Source organism: Theropithecus gelada, chromosome 1 (assembly GCF_003255815.1).
Source record: "Theropithecus gelada isolate Dixy chromosome 1, Tgel_1.0, whole genome shotgun sequence".
NCBI lineage: Eukaryota > Metazoa > Chordata > Mammalia > Primates > Cercopithecidae > Theropithecus > Theropithecus gelada.
In genome coordinates this window covers 26,258,538-26,275,499 of record NC_037668.1, presented here as the reverse complement: position 1 = coordinate 26,275,499, position 16,962 = coordinate 26,258,538, and the positions used below count along the sequence as shown (strand labels likewise).

Here is a 16,962-nt window from a genome sequence, read left to right as displayed (position 1 = left end):
GAAGGGGCTTTCCCCATTGTTGCTCAGTTCTTCTCTTTCCTGCTACCATGTGAAGAAGGATGTATTGGCTTCCTCTTGCACCATGATTGTAGGTTTCCTGAGGCTTCCCAAGCTATGCTGAACTATAAGTCAATTTAACCTCTTTCCTGGCCAGGCACAGGCTCATGCCTGTAATCACAGCACTTTGGGAGGCTGAAGCAGGTGGATCACTTGAGTTCAAGACCAGCTGGGCCAACATGGTGAAACCCTACTAAAAATACAAAAATTAGCTGGGCATAGTGGTGCTTGCCTGTAATCCCAGCTGTGTAGGAGGCTGAGGCAGGAGAGTTGCTTGAACCCAGCAGGTGAAGATTGCAGTGAGCCGAGATTGCACTGCTGCACTCCAGTCTGGGCTACAGAGTGAGGCTGTGTCTCAAAAAAACAAGACAAAACAAACAAAACAAACCCCCTCTCTTTCCTTTATAAATTACCCAGTCTGGAGTATGTCTTCATTAGCAGTGTGAAAACAGACTAATACAGACCACAGGGGTGGGAAATCCATTCTTTTGGGCCAAGTAATCTTACTTTTCTTCTAATGTTCAGTGGATAGGCTGATGTCAAGCTTCAAATAGTGAATTATCATAAAGGAAGAAGAGTAGAGGGTGGTGCTGGGGGTAAGAGATGCAGCACTAAGGCTATGTGGGTCTGATTTCCCAGACTACCTGCTCTGAGTGACACCTAACCAGGCTTGACTGGGCACCTCCTATGTCTTAGCCCCTGAATTAATCAGAGTGATTCTTTCCTGGGAACAAAAAGCAGATATTCTCTATCAGGGTCTCTTAATCTTTTCTGAGTACTGCCCCCACTGAGAGTCCAGTAGAAGCTATGAATCTTCTCCCTACAAAAAAGCACTCATGTACATTCAAACAAAATTGTTCTCAGTTTCCGTGATGCTCTTAGATAAAAAAATTTACAAGGCCTCCTGTTTCTGGTTTCTGGGGCCCCACACAAGTGTGCTGGGTGGAGAGAAAAGCTCAGTGTTTTTTTTTTCTCTAACCCTGTTTGGTAAGTTCCCTTTTTAGCCCTGGCCTCTTTCTAGCCAGGCTCTCAACTGTCTCCTGCGTTGCTGGGAAGTTCTAGAAGGAAGCATGGGCTCCAGAGGTTGGAATCGGTGTCTGGCTCTGGAATTGCTACTGCTGTCTCTGTCACTCCTGGCGATCAGCATTCAAGGTACTTTCTACCAACCGTCTGCCTGTGATTGTGCACTGAAGGTATGGTCAGTTGGGAAAGGGGAGATGGGATGTAGTTCAACCCTAGAAGCCGGATCTGGTATCTGGAAAGCAGATATTTCCATTCCAATACCATGGCCATGGCATGGTTGGGGAACCTTTCTTAGCACTGAAGAATTGAGCTTCATCTCCTTTCCCAAGGGGATGTGACCAAAACAGGACCCTGGGGAGAAGGAGAAGTAGGCTCCTCATATTTTGTCCCTTGGCTGGTGGTCCATGAAGCTGTGGAAAAGTGTTTTTTCATTTTGAATAAGAAGAAGCTCTACACTGACAGCTGCCGTATTTTATGCTCTGACACATTGTACTTCATTAGGCATTCTTTGAGACCTCTGTATATGTGAGGTGTTGTGTCCTGAGCCAAGGTAAATGACATTGTCATTGACCCAAAGAAAAGATAGATCAAAATTGTAGGAAGAAAAGCTTGGAAAGGATTGCTGTCTGGGGTCTCCGAATGAGGGTCTGAGAAGAGGCTGGAAGTGCGTCAGCAACAAGGGAACCTTAATGCATCTGATTACTAAGAGTTAAGGTCCATTCCTCTGCCACAGCCTGTTCGGTCCCCGTCATGTGCCCAAGGGCTGAGCTAACTTTCCTTCTTCTGTTAGAGCTGCCTCACCCTCTTTCTTCATCCATCCTTCTTATGCCAGCTGAGAAGCAGCAGTGAAGCCTTTGACTTTCTTGCTATTCCCCCAAGTAAATACTCAAGTCTTTTTAATTTAAAGGGCTTTAATGCTCACCACTCCGAGGAAAACAGTAAAAAAGGAACAAACATGCGGTAGTTACACTGTGGCATAAAATGATGATAGTTTGTAACTTTTAGGGAGGTGAGGGAGAATGTGTGGAGGATAGGTCTCTCACATGCTCTGCCTCTCAGGTAGAGTCCTTTGGTTCATGACTGTATGAGTCTACAGCTGTATGGGTTCTGTGGACCTGACTCAATGCATAGGACATTGGTATGGCCTTGGGAGTGGGGACGGACGTGAAGTATTCATCTAACTATTGGGAAAAACAGGGTTGCCAATGAGAACTGGAATATTTCAGGACTTTCTCTTGGCATACTGAAAACATCCTGACAGTTGGTCGTTCTCTGACTTCTTTTCTAGGCTTCATCTTGGTCGTGTATTCTTCTTTGAAACATGCAGACCACACCTGATTATGTTATCCTTTGAATGGATAATATTGGTTTTGATGAGGTTAGGTTATCTATTTCTATAACCTAGGTTAGTAAAATACAAATTAAGCACTTACTGGGTGTCAGACATTGTGCTAGGCATTTTGTATATTTTTTCATTTAACTTTCATTAGAAAATAGTGAGGTGGCTATTATTATCTACATTTTTCAGATGAGAATACTGTCTTTCAGAGAGATTGAGAAATCCTCCTAAGGGCACACAGGTCTAACTTCCAAACCATTTTATTACGATTTTGCCTTTCCTAGACTAAGGCCAGAGAATCTTGATGAAGGTCAATGTGCCTAAATCTCTTAATTTTACTGTTTGCCTTAAAAGAGGTGTTTTCTCTTACCTCTGGCTTATGTACATGCCTTCTTTCCACCTAGATTTCCCTCCCTCCTCCCCTCTCCCTGCCTCTCTTTTAGGCATCTGTTTTCATGTGACTTCTTCCTAGACTGTCTGCTTGTGACTGTGCTCTGAAGGCATGGTCAGATTGGAACCTCAGGCTCCAGATTATGGTTTGTGAACTGCTTGATTGATCATCTGTTTCCTTGAACTTTATGAAGACAGAAACCACGTGCAGTGTTGTGCTGCTGCACTTAGCACAGGCCTGGAGTGTGGCATGTGCTTGATAAATAATTGTTACACAAATGCATGAACAGCTTCAAAAAGTTTCCTTTTGAATGATACATCCATATCTCCCTGAAAGTGCAAGTAGTTCTCTCCTCTGCAGTAAGGGATGCTTCTGTGGAAAAGTTTGAGAAGCACTCTTAGCTCTCTTCTTCCTTCTCTCCTCAGACTTGGGTTTCTCAGCTCTTTGGTTTCAAGGCAATGATTCAGGGCACGCTCCACAACTAGCCAATTCCTCATCTGTCCACAACACTTAGCAGGGTGAAGTAGAAAGAGTATTGTACTAGAAATGAGATGACCTGTGTTCTATCTGGTTCCATGCTGTGGGGTTTTCAACAAATCATTAAAGCTTCCTGAGGCTCAGCTTCCTCAGCTCTATAATGGGTATAATAATCTGTTCCTCTTTTCTTCAAGGGGTTGCTATTAAGATCAAATAAAATTAAAAATGTGCAATTGCTTTGCATTTGTGACACACACACAATCTGATACAGGTGAAATCCTGGAAAGAGCATCAGTAAATTCCTAAGCCCCAAGCACTCACCTGAGCCCAAGACCAGAACTTCTGTCTCTTAAACATCTTCTCTAGACTTTCCAGACACATGTCTAAAACTTAACTCATCATCTCTATTCCTGCTATGTATTGCTATTTAACAAGCTGCCACAATACTGTGGCTTAAAATAATAACAATGATTTACTTTGCCCACAGATCTGGGGGAAGACTGTTCATCCTGTCTCATTCAGTGCTTTTCATGTGCTTGCAATCACATTATGGTGTGGCCTAGAGTCATGCAAGGCTCTTCACTCACAGGGCTACTGCCTGAACTGAGGGAGGCTCAAAGAGCTGGGTGGCTGGTACCACCCAGCGGAAACCTCCCAGAGTTGGTGTCCCAAGAGAAACAGGCAAATGCTGCATGGTCTTTTCTAAGCTAGCTTTGCAATTCACACTTCAGTTGTATTCCATTCATTAAAGCCATCACCAAGCCTACTCAAGTTCAAGGGGAAGGGGCACAAAGTCCATCACTTGATGAGAGGACTGTCAAAAAATTTACAGACTTAAAAAAAAAACAAAAAACAAAACAAAAAAAAACTACTACAATCCTTCTTCCCCCAAAACCTACTGCTCTTCCACTGTTCCCCACCTCTATAAATGACATCTCCACTTGTCCGGTTGCTCAGGCCAGAATTCTAGAAGTCATCCTTGATTCTTTCCCCTGCTTCTCATGCCCAATGAGTAAGTCCTGTTAATTCAACTTTCAAAAATATCTCTCAAATATGTACAATTCCATCCACCCCCATGCTATCTATCTTAGATCGAGCCACCATTTTCTCTTATCACCAATTTCCACAATGATGCACTATCCTAACTTCTCTATTTACTGTACTCTCTTCTAGATAACCTGTTCTCCACCCTGCTGTTGGTATACATTTTCTAAAATGGTTCTCTGTTTACTTCACTCTTCTGCTTAAAATCTTCAGTAGCCACTGTGGTAAATGAGAAAGCGGAAGCTGTGAGTGTAAAGTTCACATTTCATAATAAGCTCACTTCCTGGCCTCCTTAGTCTATGTTTTGCCAGTGAGCTACTTCCTGTTCCGTAAACGAATCTCATTTTGGTGTTTTTGGGCTTTTGATTCTTTTCCCGTTTTGTTGGACTATTCACTACCCCCAGTCCTTATCTTTCCCTTGTTTCATCCCACTTAGACTAATTCCTTTTACAGAAGCCATTCTCAACCCCCAAATTCAAGTGATGTGCTCCCTTTTATATGCTTTCTAAGCATTCCATATTTTCCTTTTCCTAACACTTATCATCAGTAGTGAAAGCATCTGATTAATTGTGTGGATTCACTGGAATGAAGCTCAAGGGAAGGAGCTGCATCTATCTATTTTATGCACACAGAGTCAAGTACATAGTAACTGCTTACTGCATAGTTATTAGATGAGTGAATACATGAGGAAGTTCATGTATGCATGTATGCATGGAGGGATGGGTGGATGGAGGGAGGAAAGAAGCAAAGGAAAGAGGGAAGGAATAAATTTTGTCATTGTTTCAGTCAAGCTGGGATCTCAGAGTAGCTCTTACTGGCCCTGATAAATTCTTTCTCGTATTTCCCACAGTGGCTATTTCAAACTTTCACCCTATCCTCAAGGCCCCTTACCTCCTGCCCTCTCAGCAAGGTATGTGCCTCCTTCTTTGCAGAAGAAATGGAAACTAGAGACCATTAGGCAGGAGGCCCTTCAACTTCCTGCCCACTATCTTCAAACTAGTAACTTTTCTCCACCACCAACTGTCTTTTCTCCTCCTCTTTTCCTTCAGAGGATGAAGTATCCCTCATCGCAGCCAAGACCTGTGCCATCAACTCTGCTCTGAGCCCCCCTAGCCCAGGCTCATCAATTACCTCCCTTCTCTTCATGTCTTTCCTCCACTGAATCCTTTCCTTGGCTTACCATAGATTAGGTCTTTCCTTCTTTGAATAACTCTAAGAACAAAAACAAAATACTCTCTACTTTTTCATGACCCTTTACATAATGCCCTACCATTCTTTTTCCCATTCAAATTGCAATGTCTGAAGAGAAGAGTCTATTTTTATTGTTTCTCCTTCCTCACCTTCAAATTGCATTGCAATGTTGCCCACTGAACTCATTATAGTTCCCATCTCAAAAACTAGTAGCCTACTCAGCTTCTCACCAAGACACAAACCTGGGGTCTTAGTAGCTATTGCAAAATTACTTCCTAAAAAGGTTTGTACAGGCTTGTTAAATATTTAATCTTATGAGAGAGCTCCAGGTAACTCTGTCTCCACATCTTTAATGCTCATCTTCTTTTCTTCCTTAAGAATTTTACTAGAAGCCATGTGTTTTGTTTTTATTATTTTTATTTTTCTCAATATACAAGAAAACCAAAGAAGTCAACCATGTGTCTTGTTGTTTTTTTTTTTGAGTAACCAGAACTTACTCTTTAAAACCTTTCTCTTTCCTGGGGAAACTCTTTGGTATGGGATTATGACTTCCTTTGACCTGAATTTTTTCCCTTTACAATTCTGTTTTTCTACAGACAAGAAACATGGGTGGGCACAGGCAGGATCTGGTTCTATTTGTTCTTTTTTTTTTAAAAGCGAAAGTGAGTTTATTAAGAAAGTAAAGGAATAAGATCCAACTTTGTTACTTTATCCCAACCATCCAGACATATCACCAAATACTTCCTGTTAGAATTAAATCAAAATAGTGATTTTTTAAAAGGTTGCTTCACCTACTTCCTAAAAGATGGAATTGTTAAGAAGGCAAATCAAGATTTTATCAGCAGTTAATCACTTCTTTATTTCTCAGTAAGAAGTTACAGCCAACCATCAGGACAGCCTTTTTGGAATTGTTACACATGGGTGGTTAAGGAGAGAGGGAGGAAAGATACAATATTGTATGCGTACCTGTCATCAGCACTCATAATATACTGAAATGAGTTGGGCATGGTGGCTCACGCCTGTAATCCCAGCACTTTGAGAGGCCGAGGCTGAGGTCAGGAGTTTGAGACCAGCCTGACCAACATGGTGAAACCCCGTATCTACTAAATACAAATAATTAGCCAGGCATGGTGGTGGTGTATGCCTGTAACCCTAGCTACTTGGGAGGCTGAGGCAGGAGAATTGCTTGAACCTGGGGGACGGAGGTTGCAGTGAGCCAAGATTGCACCACTGCACTCCAGCATGGGTGACAAGAGCAAAACTCCATAAAAAAATTACATATATAAATGATCTGTCTGGTGTTACTACCTGCCTCTGTCATCAGACAGTGGATTATGTTATCTTCCTGAGTGTATGAGACATGCTGGGGAGTCTGCCAAGGATGACCTAGCTCAGTACTTCTCAACCAGGGTGAACATGGGAGAATTTTGTCCCTCAAGGGACATTTGGCAATATATAGATACATTTTTGGCTGTCACAACTGGACAAGTGTTACTGGCACCTAGTGGGCAGATACCAGGGATTCTGGCAAACATCTTACAATGCACAGAACAGCTCCCTACAAAAATGAATTATATGGCCCAAAATGTCAATAATGTCAAGACTGAAAAACATTGATCTAGACTGCCTATTATGACCACTTCTATTAATTCCTGTGGAAACAAGTAACAGAAGGAGAACAAGTCTGGAATATGTCTAGTGATTTTAAAATCCTGGAAAGAATGTCCTCCTAGGCTGTATGCTCCAAGAGGCCAGATACTCTATCCATCTTGCTGACAGCAGAGTCTAGCACAGTGTCAAGCATGTTGTGGTTGTGCGATGACTGTTGCTGGCTTGAACTGATTTTGTCAGAGGGATTATAGGGCATGGGCTGGACCAATCAGAAGCACTGTAGAAATGAATGCCTAGGTATTTCTGAGTAAAACAAGGACAGGGTAAGCACTCAATAAACATTTGTTGAATAGATAGATGAATGGTTGGAAAGCTGAATGAACAGGAACTTGAAAGTCCTGGGGAAACAGATAAAAATCTTTTAGTGGTTGAGAATGTTTTGGAAATGATGGATATGTGGAAAGTGAACAGCTAGTATACATCATGTTGAAGAGTACAACTGAGTTTTTGTGTGGCAGCATATGACACCAGAGTGATATAGGACATATTTCCTCTTCTCCTACCTTTAGCTTTTTTTATACTGCTCTTTTTTAGGCTTTGTATACATATTCTAAGTTCTCTCTCCACAAAAAAAGCCAACAGACCTCACTTCATCTTGTACCTTGTCCTTATCATCTTTTCTTTCTCCTTACCTTAACCAAACCAGGTTTTTAAAAATACCCCGAGGCTTATACAATTTGGAGTATTGTCAAGAAAAAGAAAAAGAAAAGAACAAAACTAAATACAAATAGGAACAAAAATAAATTCAATTAGAACAAAAAAAGAAATCCCAGGGAATTAGTACAAGTTTAAAAAATACAAATACTACTCAGATCATGACAGCAGAAAAAATAGCACCATATTTTTAATTAATGAAATGCCTTCGTGCTTCCATAATACTTTACTACTGAATAGCTCTGGCTGTTGTTCACTTCCAACCTGCTTTCTCCTCTGCATCCCACCTGCAGCCCGATTGCAACGTGTCCACGGCCATTGCCGGTGAGTCAGTGCAGAGGGCAGTAGGAATATTCCTGGATGCAATTGCTTCACTGAAGTGGCTAGCAGGAACTTCCAAGAGTTTGCAACCCTCATACATGTATCCCACTAATCCCAACTAAGTAATTCCCATTTCTACTTCCCCTTAGCCAGATCTCAAAATGCCCATAACTGAGATGCCAACCAACAAAAGTGGAAATGTGATGAAGGGGATGTTGTAGTAGGCAGAGGCCGTGGTCTATTTATTTGTGTTTAAGATATGTTTTGTAAAATGGATTACATGAATACACTGCTAGGGCTCCTCCAGCGCCATCCAAGAAGCCCTGAAGCTTCAGCTTCATCACTTTCACAGGAAATCTGCCTCTGATCCAAACTTTGTGAAATAATAGTTTAAACAGTCTCCACTTTCTTACCTTCTAATAACTTGCTTCTAAATATATTGTAAATGCACACACAAGACATGAGCCGTTTTTACAGGAACACTTTTTTTTTTTAACAGGACAAAACATTATTAAAGCTAAAATGTCACCATCTACTCTCCCCAATCCCACTCCCTCTCTGACTGTGTCTCTCAACATCCAATCCCCTTGCTCACTCCACACTACCCACTCACCGCCTCCTTGCTGTTGTTTACGTATGGCAGGCAAACCCCTGCCCCAGGGCCTTTGCTCTGGCTCTTTCCTCTGTCTGGGTCCCTCTTACGCCAGATATCCTCTTGGCCACCTCTCTCCTCCAAGTCTTTGCTCAGATGTGACCTCCTTATCACCTTATAAATGAAGTTCACCCTTTTACCCCTACCAGTACTTGTGACTCCCCTTACCCTATTCTAGGTTTTCTCCTCTGTCATGGCAATTATCACGTCCTTACATACTGTATAGTGTGTTTGGTTAGCTTGTTCATTGCTTACGTCTTTTCACCCCACTCTAACGCAAGCTCGGTTAAGGTAGGGATCTTTGCTGCTTAGTTCACTGATGTATCCCAAGTGTCTCAAATCGTGCCTGACAGATAGTTCTCAAAAAATATTAGCTTTTAATCATCCTTTGGCTTACCTTAGTGGTCATCTCCTCTGAAGAGATTTTTCTTAGTATTTTCTCAATTTTCTATCCCTACCCTCCAGATAGGAATACATTCCCATAGCCCACTGTGTTTATTGTCAGGACTCAGAAAACAATGCCCCAAAATCATGGCCTCAGAAGCAGCCTTGAAAGTGAAAGTTTTTCTCTGACCTTCTCCTGCTCTCCTGTCTATCAGTCCCATTCTCCCCTAGGCTAGCCACAGACACTGGAATCCCTCTTTCCTAAGGCGGGCCATAGAAGCCAAAACCCCTTTTCCCCAAAGCCAGCTATAAAACTTAAATATACCACCCTAACTTTCCTTGAGCCTTTCTACGTAAAAAAAAAAAAAAAAAAAAAAGCCGTAAAGAAATTATCTGACCTATCTTGTTTAATTGTGAATCATAAGACCCGCATTCTAGAGAGCGCCTGCCCCACACGCAGGAGGAAGGAAGGAATCTGGCACAGAAAGACCAAGCAGAATCTAGACAGACAGGCCTTGCTGGGTTTCCCCCAAACAGTCTATTGGCATTCGATCATACCCTTTTTGTCCAATCATATTTCTCCATGACTGTCCATTCTTTGTTGAACCTAAGCATAAAAACGAACAATTTGCCCTGGACTGTTTAGTTTTCACTGGAAGTCCATTCATTCCCCAGGCTCTGCTTACACGTTAATCTGTATGCCTTTCTTCCTTAATCTGCCTCTTGTCAGTGATTTTTGGCAAACTTTCAGAAGGGGAAGGGGAAGCTTTCCCTTGGTCCCCACATTACCTTTATTACAGTCACCAATATAACATATTAGGATTATTGGTTTGTGTGTCCGTCCTCTCACATTGTTGTATTAAATATTTTTAAATAGAATAATGTACTTTTTATGTCTATGCCTCTAGGGACTAACAAAATGCTTACTGAGCTAGGAATAGATAGGAAACACAAGACCAGAGAGGAGATATGACTTGTCATCAGTTTACTTGAAATCCTACTGGTATGAGAGTAAGGGAGAGAGCCAGGCCCAACCTCAGTTGGCCTTACTCAATTCTTTTATTTTCTGGGGACAGTACTAGATGAATTATAAGCAACACCCCCTTCCCCCATGCCCACTTTTCAAGCTCCAACTTTTCTTGAGTTCCTGAGCAGGAGACCTGGACTTCCAATGAAAACCATACTCACTTCTCCTAAGCAGAAATCCCTTCCTTCTCGCCTGTTCCACCAGCCCAGGCTATACCCTAGGCCTCTCAGCAACACTGCCTTCTCCATGTCAGGTCTGACTCTGACTCTCATTGGCAGGTCGCTTGGTACATATGACCGTGGTCTCCGGCAGCAATGTTACTCTGAACATCTCTGAGAGCCTGCCTGAGAACTACAAACAACTAACCTGGTTTTATACTTTCGACCAGAAGATTGTAGAATGGGATTCCGGAAAATCTAAGTACTTTGAATCCAAATTTAAAGGCAGGGTCAGACTTGATCCTCAAAGTGGTGCACTGTACATCTCTAAGGTCCAGAAAGAGGACAACAGCACCTACATCATGAGGGTGTTGAAAAAGGATGGGTATGAGCAAGAATGGAAGATCAAGCTGCAGGTGCTTGGTGAGTCAGGGGAGCCAAAGGGCAAATCCCCACTCCAGTGGCCCCGGATGGACCACTGTGGCTTCCTGGGAGGCATGGGGCATTCTCGGGGAGGAGGAGAGGAAAACCTCAGGACAGGTTTGATTCATTTTTCCTTGATGCAATTCTATTTGGGAGTAAGCCTAGGTCAACAGACCCCCAAATTAACAATCTTAGGACATTTAACACCTCTTCTGAAGTTAGTGAGTCTAAGCTTTGAAGAGAAGGAAAACTAGAGGTTTCCTATTTCCTTCATTTTGTCCTGTGATCATCCTAAATCAGCTCAGCTCATCTTAATTATATCTCTGAAATTAGGTTTCACTGGACTTAAGATAAAAGAGAATGTATTAATATAAAGAATGGGGCAGGAGTTATTAGGAGAATTTTTCAACTTTCATAATGGGCGGGACAAAAAAACTTCCACTCATAGCTCCAGTCTAACCAGTTTATACTGAATAAGGACCAGGACATTATACTTGGAGCCAGACAGACTTGGGTTCAAAACTCTGGTCAGTTGCTGACTAGCCATGCAACCTTGAAAAAAGATCTTCACATCTCCGTGCCCATATTAGGTAAGACTCTTTCGATAGCAAGTAACAGAAACTAATCCAATGTACCTTTACCAAAAAAGAAGAATTTAGTTTAAGAAACTGGGGCTATTTAAAGCAATTAAAAGAGCTAGGAAGGGCTGAAGGGGAGAAGATTGAAAACCAGGGTCAAGCTAGAACCCCTAGCTTCAGGAATCTGTGGACGGTGCCTATGGATTTGGATTCCTGCCATTTTACACATGTTATCTCTCAAAGCTTAGACTTTTGCTCCTCTGAGTTTCAATTCTCAGGGCAATTTAAAGACAGAGAAACTGATAGTCCCAATTTAGTTCAAGTATGTGTACCTGATCTAAACAATTATGGTGAAAGGGTCAGATTATAAGGCAGAAACATGGATATGGGGAGAGCTCCAGCGGTTGGGGTATGCAATTCTTGTAGAAGAGTGGGGCTAAGTGTCCAAGAGTGGTGCTCCCTTGAGAGCCTTAGGTTCTTCATCATATTATGAGAATAATTCTGCTTACCTTTTAGGATGTTGTTAGTATCAAAGTAGATAAGGAAAGTGAAAACATTTTTTAAAATGTCAAAACGTGCAAATGAAGAGTGTTGTATACATTCAAGTTCCACCAGCCAGACAGTCCCTGATCCAAGCAGATTCCCTTCTCACTCTTCTTCCATGTCATATGGGCTGAAAATTCAGAAAGTCCTGGGAACAAAAATATTCAAGGTCTCTTACAGTGGTTTTCTGGTTAACACGCTCTACAAGATTTTTTTTTTTTAAAAGCCCTAATGTGTATCATTTACCAACTTTGTAATTTCTGTGGTTTAAATACCACTACCACAGTTGATTTCAGTAAACTAATGGTTTTACAAAAAGCTTGCAAAATTTCTGAGTACTTAAAAATCCACAAACTGTCTTGGGCTTCAGCATACCCTGCCTGAGGGTAAGATTTCCAGGATGTGGTTAGCAGAAAAAAAATGGTCCTCTGGTCCAGCCCAAGCATTTCTGACAGCTCATAGCGAGCATCTTGGAGCTGGACAGCCCAAGCTGGCTCAATTAATTCCATCAGCAAAGTGTCCAGTGCTATGCTGATCACCATGGGAAATGCAGAAGGAGTGTAAGATATGAGGCCAGAACACAGGAAATGATGAAAACCAGGATAAAAATTGCTCAATTAAAGCATGTAGGGGAAGTCCAGTCAACTTTTAGCTCCTCTGTAGTCTGAGCAATCTTTTAGCGATCTGAGATTGGCTTCACAGAGGAGACAAAACTAGAGTTCTAGAGACTAGATTGGTAGAGCTTCTACAGCCTCTCCACACATACAACTAAGAGACAAGCTCTGATCTGGTCAATTCTCTGCCATATTTTAATCTTATGGGGTTTGAGCTGCATTGATTCTGCAGATGTTTTGCCCTTGACCAGAATGAAAAGATCTCAGAGGACTGCAGGTAAACCAGCCTTAGCCAAGGAAAGACCAGATGCAGGGACTATCTCTCATTCTCTCTGGCAGCAGTACAACAATAATAATGGTAAAATGACCTCTAGAATGTATGCAATACTTACATTCTGCAAAAAGCAATTATCCATGACAGGTGACATTTTATCTTTACTAGCATTGTGTAATGAGGTAGAGTCAGTTTACAGATGACAGCAAGGGGTTTAACTACCTTGCCTAATGTCACTCCACTAGAGTCAAGTCCAGGACCCAGACTGGTCTCACTCCAAAACTAGTGTTTCTGTGCCTGCTTGCCTCCCTTCCTTTCCTTTCCTTTCCCTTCCCTTCCCTTCCCTTCCCTTCCCTTCCCTTCCCTTCCCTTCCCTTCCCTTCCCTTCCCTTCCTTCCTTTCTCTCTTTCTCTTTCTTCCTTTCTTTCTTCTTCTTCTTTTTTTTTTTTTGAAGGTCTTCTCCTTCACCTTTTTGAAGGTCTGCTGGAATGCAGGGGTACAATCATAGTTTATTGCAGCCTCGAACTCCTGGGCTACAGCAATCCTCCTACCTCAGCCTCCTGAGTATCAGGGACTACAAGTGCACATCACCACACCTGGCTACTTTTATTTTCTATTTCTTTGTGAAAACTGAGTCTCTCTATGTTGCCCAGGCTGGTCTCTAACTCCTGGCTGCAAGCAATCCTCCTGCCTCAGCCTCCCAAAGTGCTGGGATTACAGGTGTCAGCCACTGCACCTGGTTGTGTTTTATCCTTTCTATCTCATAACTACTTCATTCATTCTTTCACAAGATACTTATAGAATACCTGCCATGTGGCAGGGATTGTGCCAGACACGGAGATACCAAAATTAGCAGACCAATCTGTTTGTCACAATTGACGTGGCTGGAAGTTACATGAAGTTCTTCTCTGTAGCTCTGCCAGAGTCTACAAGGCTGGCACCTGCACTGGATGGTTGTGCAAAGGACTTTGCCACGCACAGGCAGGTACCTCTTACCTTAGGACTCTTGCCGAATCTGAACCCGATAATTCTTGAGAGACAGACCAGTCAAGGTGCCTGCCATGAACCATTGCTAGAGAAGGGTCCCTGAGCATCTCAGACAGTTGGTATACTAAGTCTGACCCCAGCAAGTCTCTGGGCTATTCGTTCAAACTCACACATGATCATAACCCCATTTTGTTCCCAGAGCATATAATGGACTCTGGCGCCCCCTCCAGGACCCAGCTTAGCTTCACTGCCTAGGAGCAGCGCTTGCAGTCTGTGAGGCCTCAGGAGGTCAAGGCTGCTCACTGGCTCCCTCTGTAGAACTTCTTCTTCATGACTCTGCCTCCTGGGGCACTCAGGCCCCTTCCCTGGGTCCCTTCGTTCTTTGTTAGCTAAACCTTCATAGCACGAATGCCTCACTGTCTCATCTTATAACATCCTCCTCACTTTCAGACCCTGTACCCAAGCCTGTCATCAAAATTGAGAAGAGAGAAGATGTGGATGACAACTGTTATCTGAAACTGTCATGTGTCATACCTGGCGAGTCTGTAAACTACACCTGGTATGGGGAACTCCCGAAGGAGATCCAGAACAGTGTGCTTGAAACCACCCTTAAGCCACACAAACACTCCGGGTGTTATACTTGCCAAGTCAGCAATTCCGTGAGCAGCAAGAATGACACGTTCTGCTTCAGTCCACCCTGTACCGCGGGTAAGAAGGATCCCTGGGAGCTGAGGGGGGCATAGGGTAACTGGAGTTCTGTTGAACGAAGAAAGGCTGGGGGTTCTATGCAGCCTCCTTGCACGGTGTTGTGGTCAATCCCTAAGGTGTCTGGGAGAGCTGGGAGATGTGGGTTCTGCCGCCAGCTCTACGACCAACTCCCAGCCAGCTCACCTCACCTTCGTGGGACTCAGTGTTCTCACCTGCAAAGGACGTTTGACAGAGATCTCTGATGCTTCTCTTCCCTCTCCCGGTATAACAAAGCATAGTCCTGACACCTGAGGCCAGGGTCATCGTAGAGCAGTCTGAAACATCAGGGTGAGCAGGGAGAAGGAAGGGCAAGTGGGCAAGCAGCTGTCTAGAGGAGCTTCGTTCGACAGCCAAAGTCAGCCAAAGAAAGAGGGACCGAGGTCGTTAGACAGCCAAAGTCAGCTAAGGAAAGAGGGACTGAGGAGATGGGCCTGAGAGAGGCCATCGAACAGGCGTGAGAGCCTGAGCTTCAGGCGAAGCTTCTCCTCCTCAGGCTGATGTTCCTAGGTGAAGTTAGGAAGCCAAATTCCCCAGTCTCCTGGGAGGATCCACTCATTGGAGTGTCACACCTGCTCCAGATCAGGCCTACACTGGTGCTAGCATGGGACAGCTAAGGCCGTGGGTTTTAGAGTCGGTCACAGCTGAGATCACTTCTAGGACTGTCACTTACTAGCTAAACAAGTTTCTTAGCTTCCCCAAGTCATGTTCTTCCTAAATAAAGGACAAAATAACAGTTCTTATCTCGTACTAAGGATTCAATGAGACAAGACATGGAACCTGCCTATCACAGTGCTTGACAAGTCCTTAGTAAGTGGGAGCTAAATGAGATGCAGTCTCTTAGAGTTTTAGGGACCCCTTAATAAACTTGGATCAGTATCTCCAGCACTCTGGGCCCTCTACCCTCCACAATCCTGAAATCAGATCCCTGAGCCCTGGCGTGCACATTCTTCTAGAATAACTCAGACCTGAGGTGCTCACCTTCACCTGTGACCCCTGTCATGCCCAGTCAGCAGGGATTCTGGCCTCTGAGAACGTTGCTGTTTCATGGTCTTCCTGGGCTCTGTCTATGCTCCTCATCTGCACTGATTTCTTTATCTCCACTCTCACATGTGGACTACGGAGCCTGCATGCTCTTCCTTATTCTTCCTGACTCATTGGAGTTAGGAGCAGCCTCTCCTGATATGCCCTGTTCTTCTGCCACCACAGAGCCACTGTGACAGTTTGGTGTTTGACCATGAGAACACAATTTAGCTGGTGGTTCCAATACCACCTTCATATCAATATCACATCCTGAGATCCAGAAAAAGGCAGAAGCACATTCCCTGTCCTCTATAAAATGGGTGTGACTGTTCATCCGAAGAGTGGATTGAAACAATAATAAATCCATTTTCTTTTTGGAAGGGTAAACCCATCTATCAGTTTTTAGTCACCCAAATTATCCTAGAAAGCGCCCTCAAACTCCCTTCCCTATTGTATCACTCATTCCTTTTTTGTTTTGATTTTCTCCAGCTCAGCCCTGCCCCACCCCAGCATCTAAGTTTTCCTTCCATCCTCTTTCTTTTTCTTTCCTTTTCTGTCTTCCTTTCCCTTCCCTTCTTCTTTCTAGCTAGTGCAGATACTTAGTGGGGTGGAGAAACAAGGAAAGGAAGTGATCCTTTTCTCTCTAAAGTCAGTTGTGCATTGTATTATGTGGTCATCTGTCTGTATCTGAAGAGCTACCCTACCTCGTTGATGTCCAGAGTAGGGCAGTGATGCTTTCCCAGGCCACAGATATGTCAAGATAACCTTTGAGCACAGGACCCAGCTAAGCCAGTGATATTTAAGGAATTTCTGCACTTTTTATACTTTATGTTTGGGGAGATTGAGGAAGAGAATGTCCCAGGCAAATAGGATGGGATTCGGGGAAGAAATTCATTCCGCTGTTCTGTGAGCTCCCACACCAGTGTCCAGTAACCCTGCCCCTTCTCAATACATTAGTCAAGATACCTAAGTGTATAGGATTTTCTTGCTCTTTCAGCCCGGTCCTTTGGAGTAGAATGGATTGCAAGTTGGTTGGTGGTCACAGTGCCCATCATTCTTGGCCTGTTACTTATCTGAGATGAGCTCTTTTAACTCAAGTGAAACTTCAAGGCCAGAGGATCTTGCCTGTTGGTAACCATGCTCCTCACCAGGACAGAAACTGTATAGGATGAGTGGAAGCATGCTGCTGAATTATCAACGAGGATTTTCAAGTTAACTTTTAAAAACTGGCTATTATTTAATTTTATATCTCTTTGTGGTTTTCTAGTAAACTTATGTAGACATAGAGATACACACACGTTTTTCCCACCAAAAATTGTGACAACACCGTGAATGTTTTATTATTTTTAAAAAAATAAACATTTGATATAATTGTCAACTAACTGAA

At 43.1% G+C, this 16,962-nt stretch overlaps 1 protein-coding gene across 1 annotated transcript; it reads left to right on the top strand.

Moving 5' to 3' along the window:
• Nucleotides 1–1,039: 1,039 nt before the first annotated feature.
• Nucleotides 1,040–16,962, top strand: CD48 (CD48 molecule). The gene is made up of 4 exons (XM_025391596.1): nt 1,040–1,209; nt 10,510–10,812; nt 14,259–14,516; nt 16,573–16,962. Exons 1-4 carry the CDS (start codon nt 1,128–1,130, stop codon nt 16,650–16,652), a joined length of 723 nt encoding a protein of 240 aa, XP_025247381.1. The 5' UTR covers nt 1,040–1,127; the 3' UTR covers nt 16,653–16,962.

Coding starts and splice junctions, on each gene's coding strand:
- CD48 (XM_025391596.1), top strand. CDS start 1,128: ATGGGCTCCAGAGGTTGGAATCGGTGTCTGGCTCTGGAATTGCTACTG. Junction 1,210..10,509: donor CCTGGCGATCAGCATTCAAG/GTACTTTCTACC, acceptor TCTCATTGGCAG/GTCGCTTGGTACATATGACC. Junction 10,813..14,258: donor GATCAAGCTGCAGGTGCTTG/GTGAGTCAGGGG, acceptor CCTCACTTTCAG/ACCCTGTACCCAAGCCTGTC.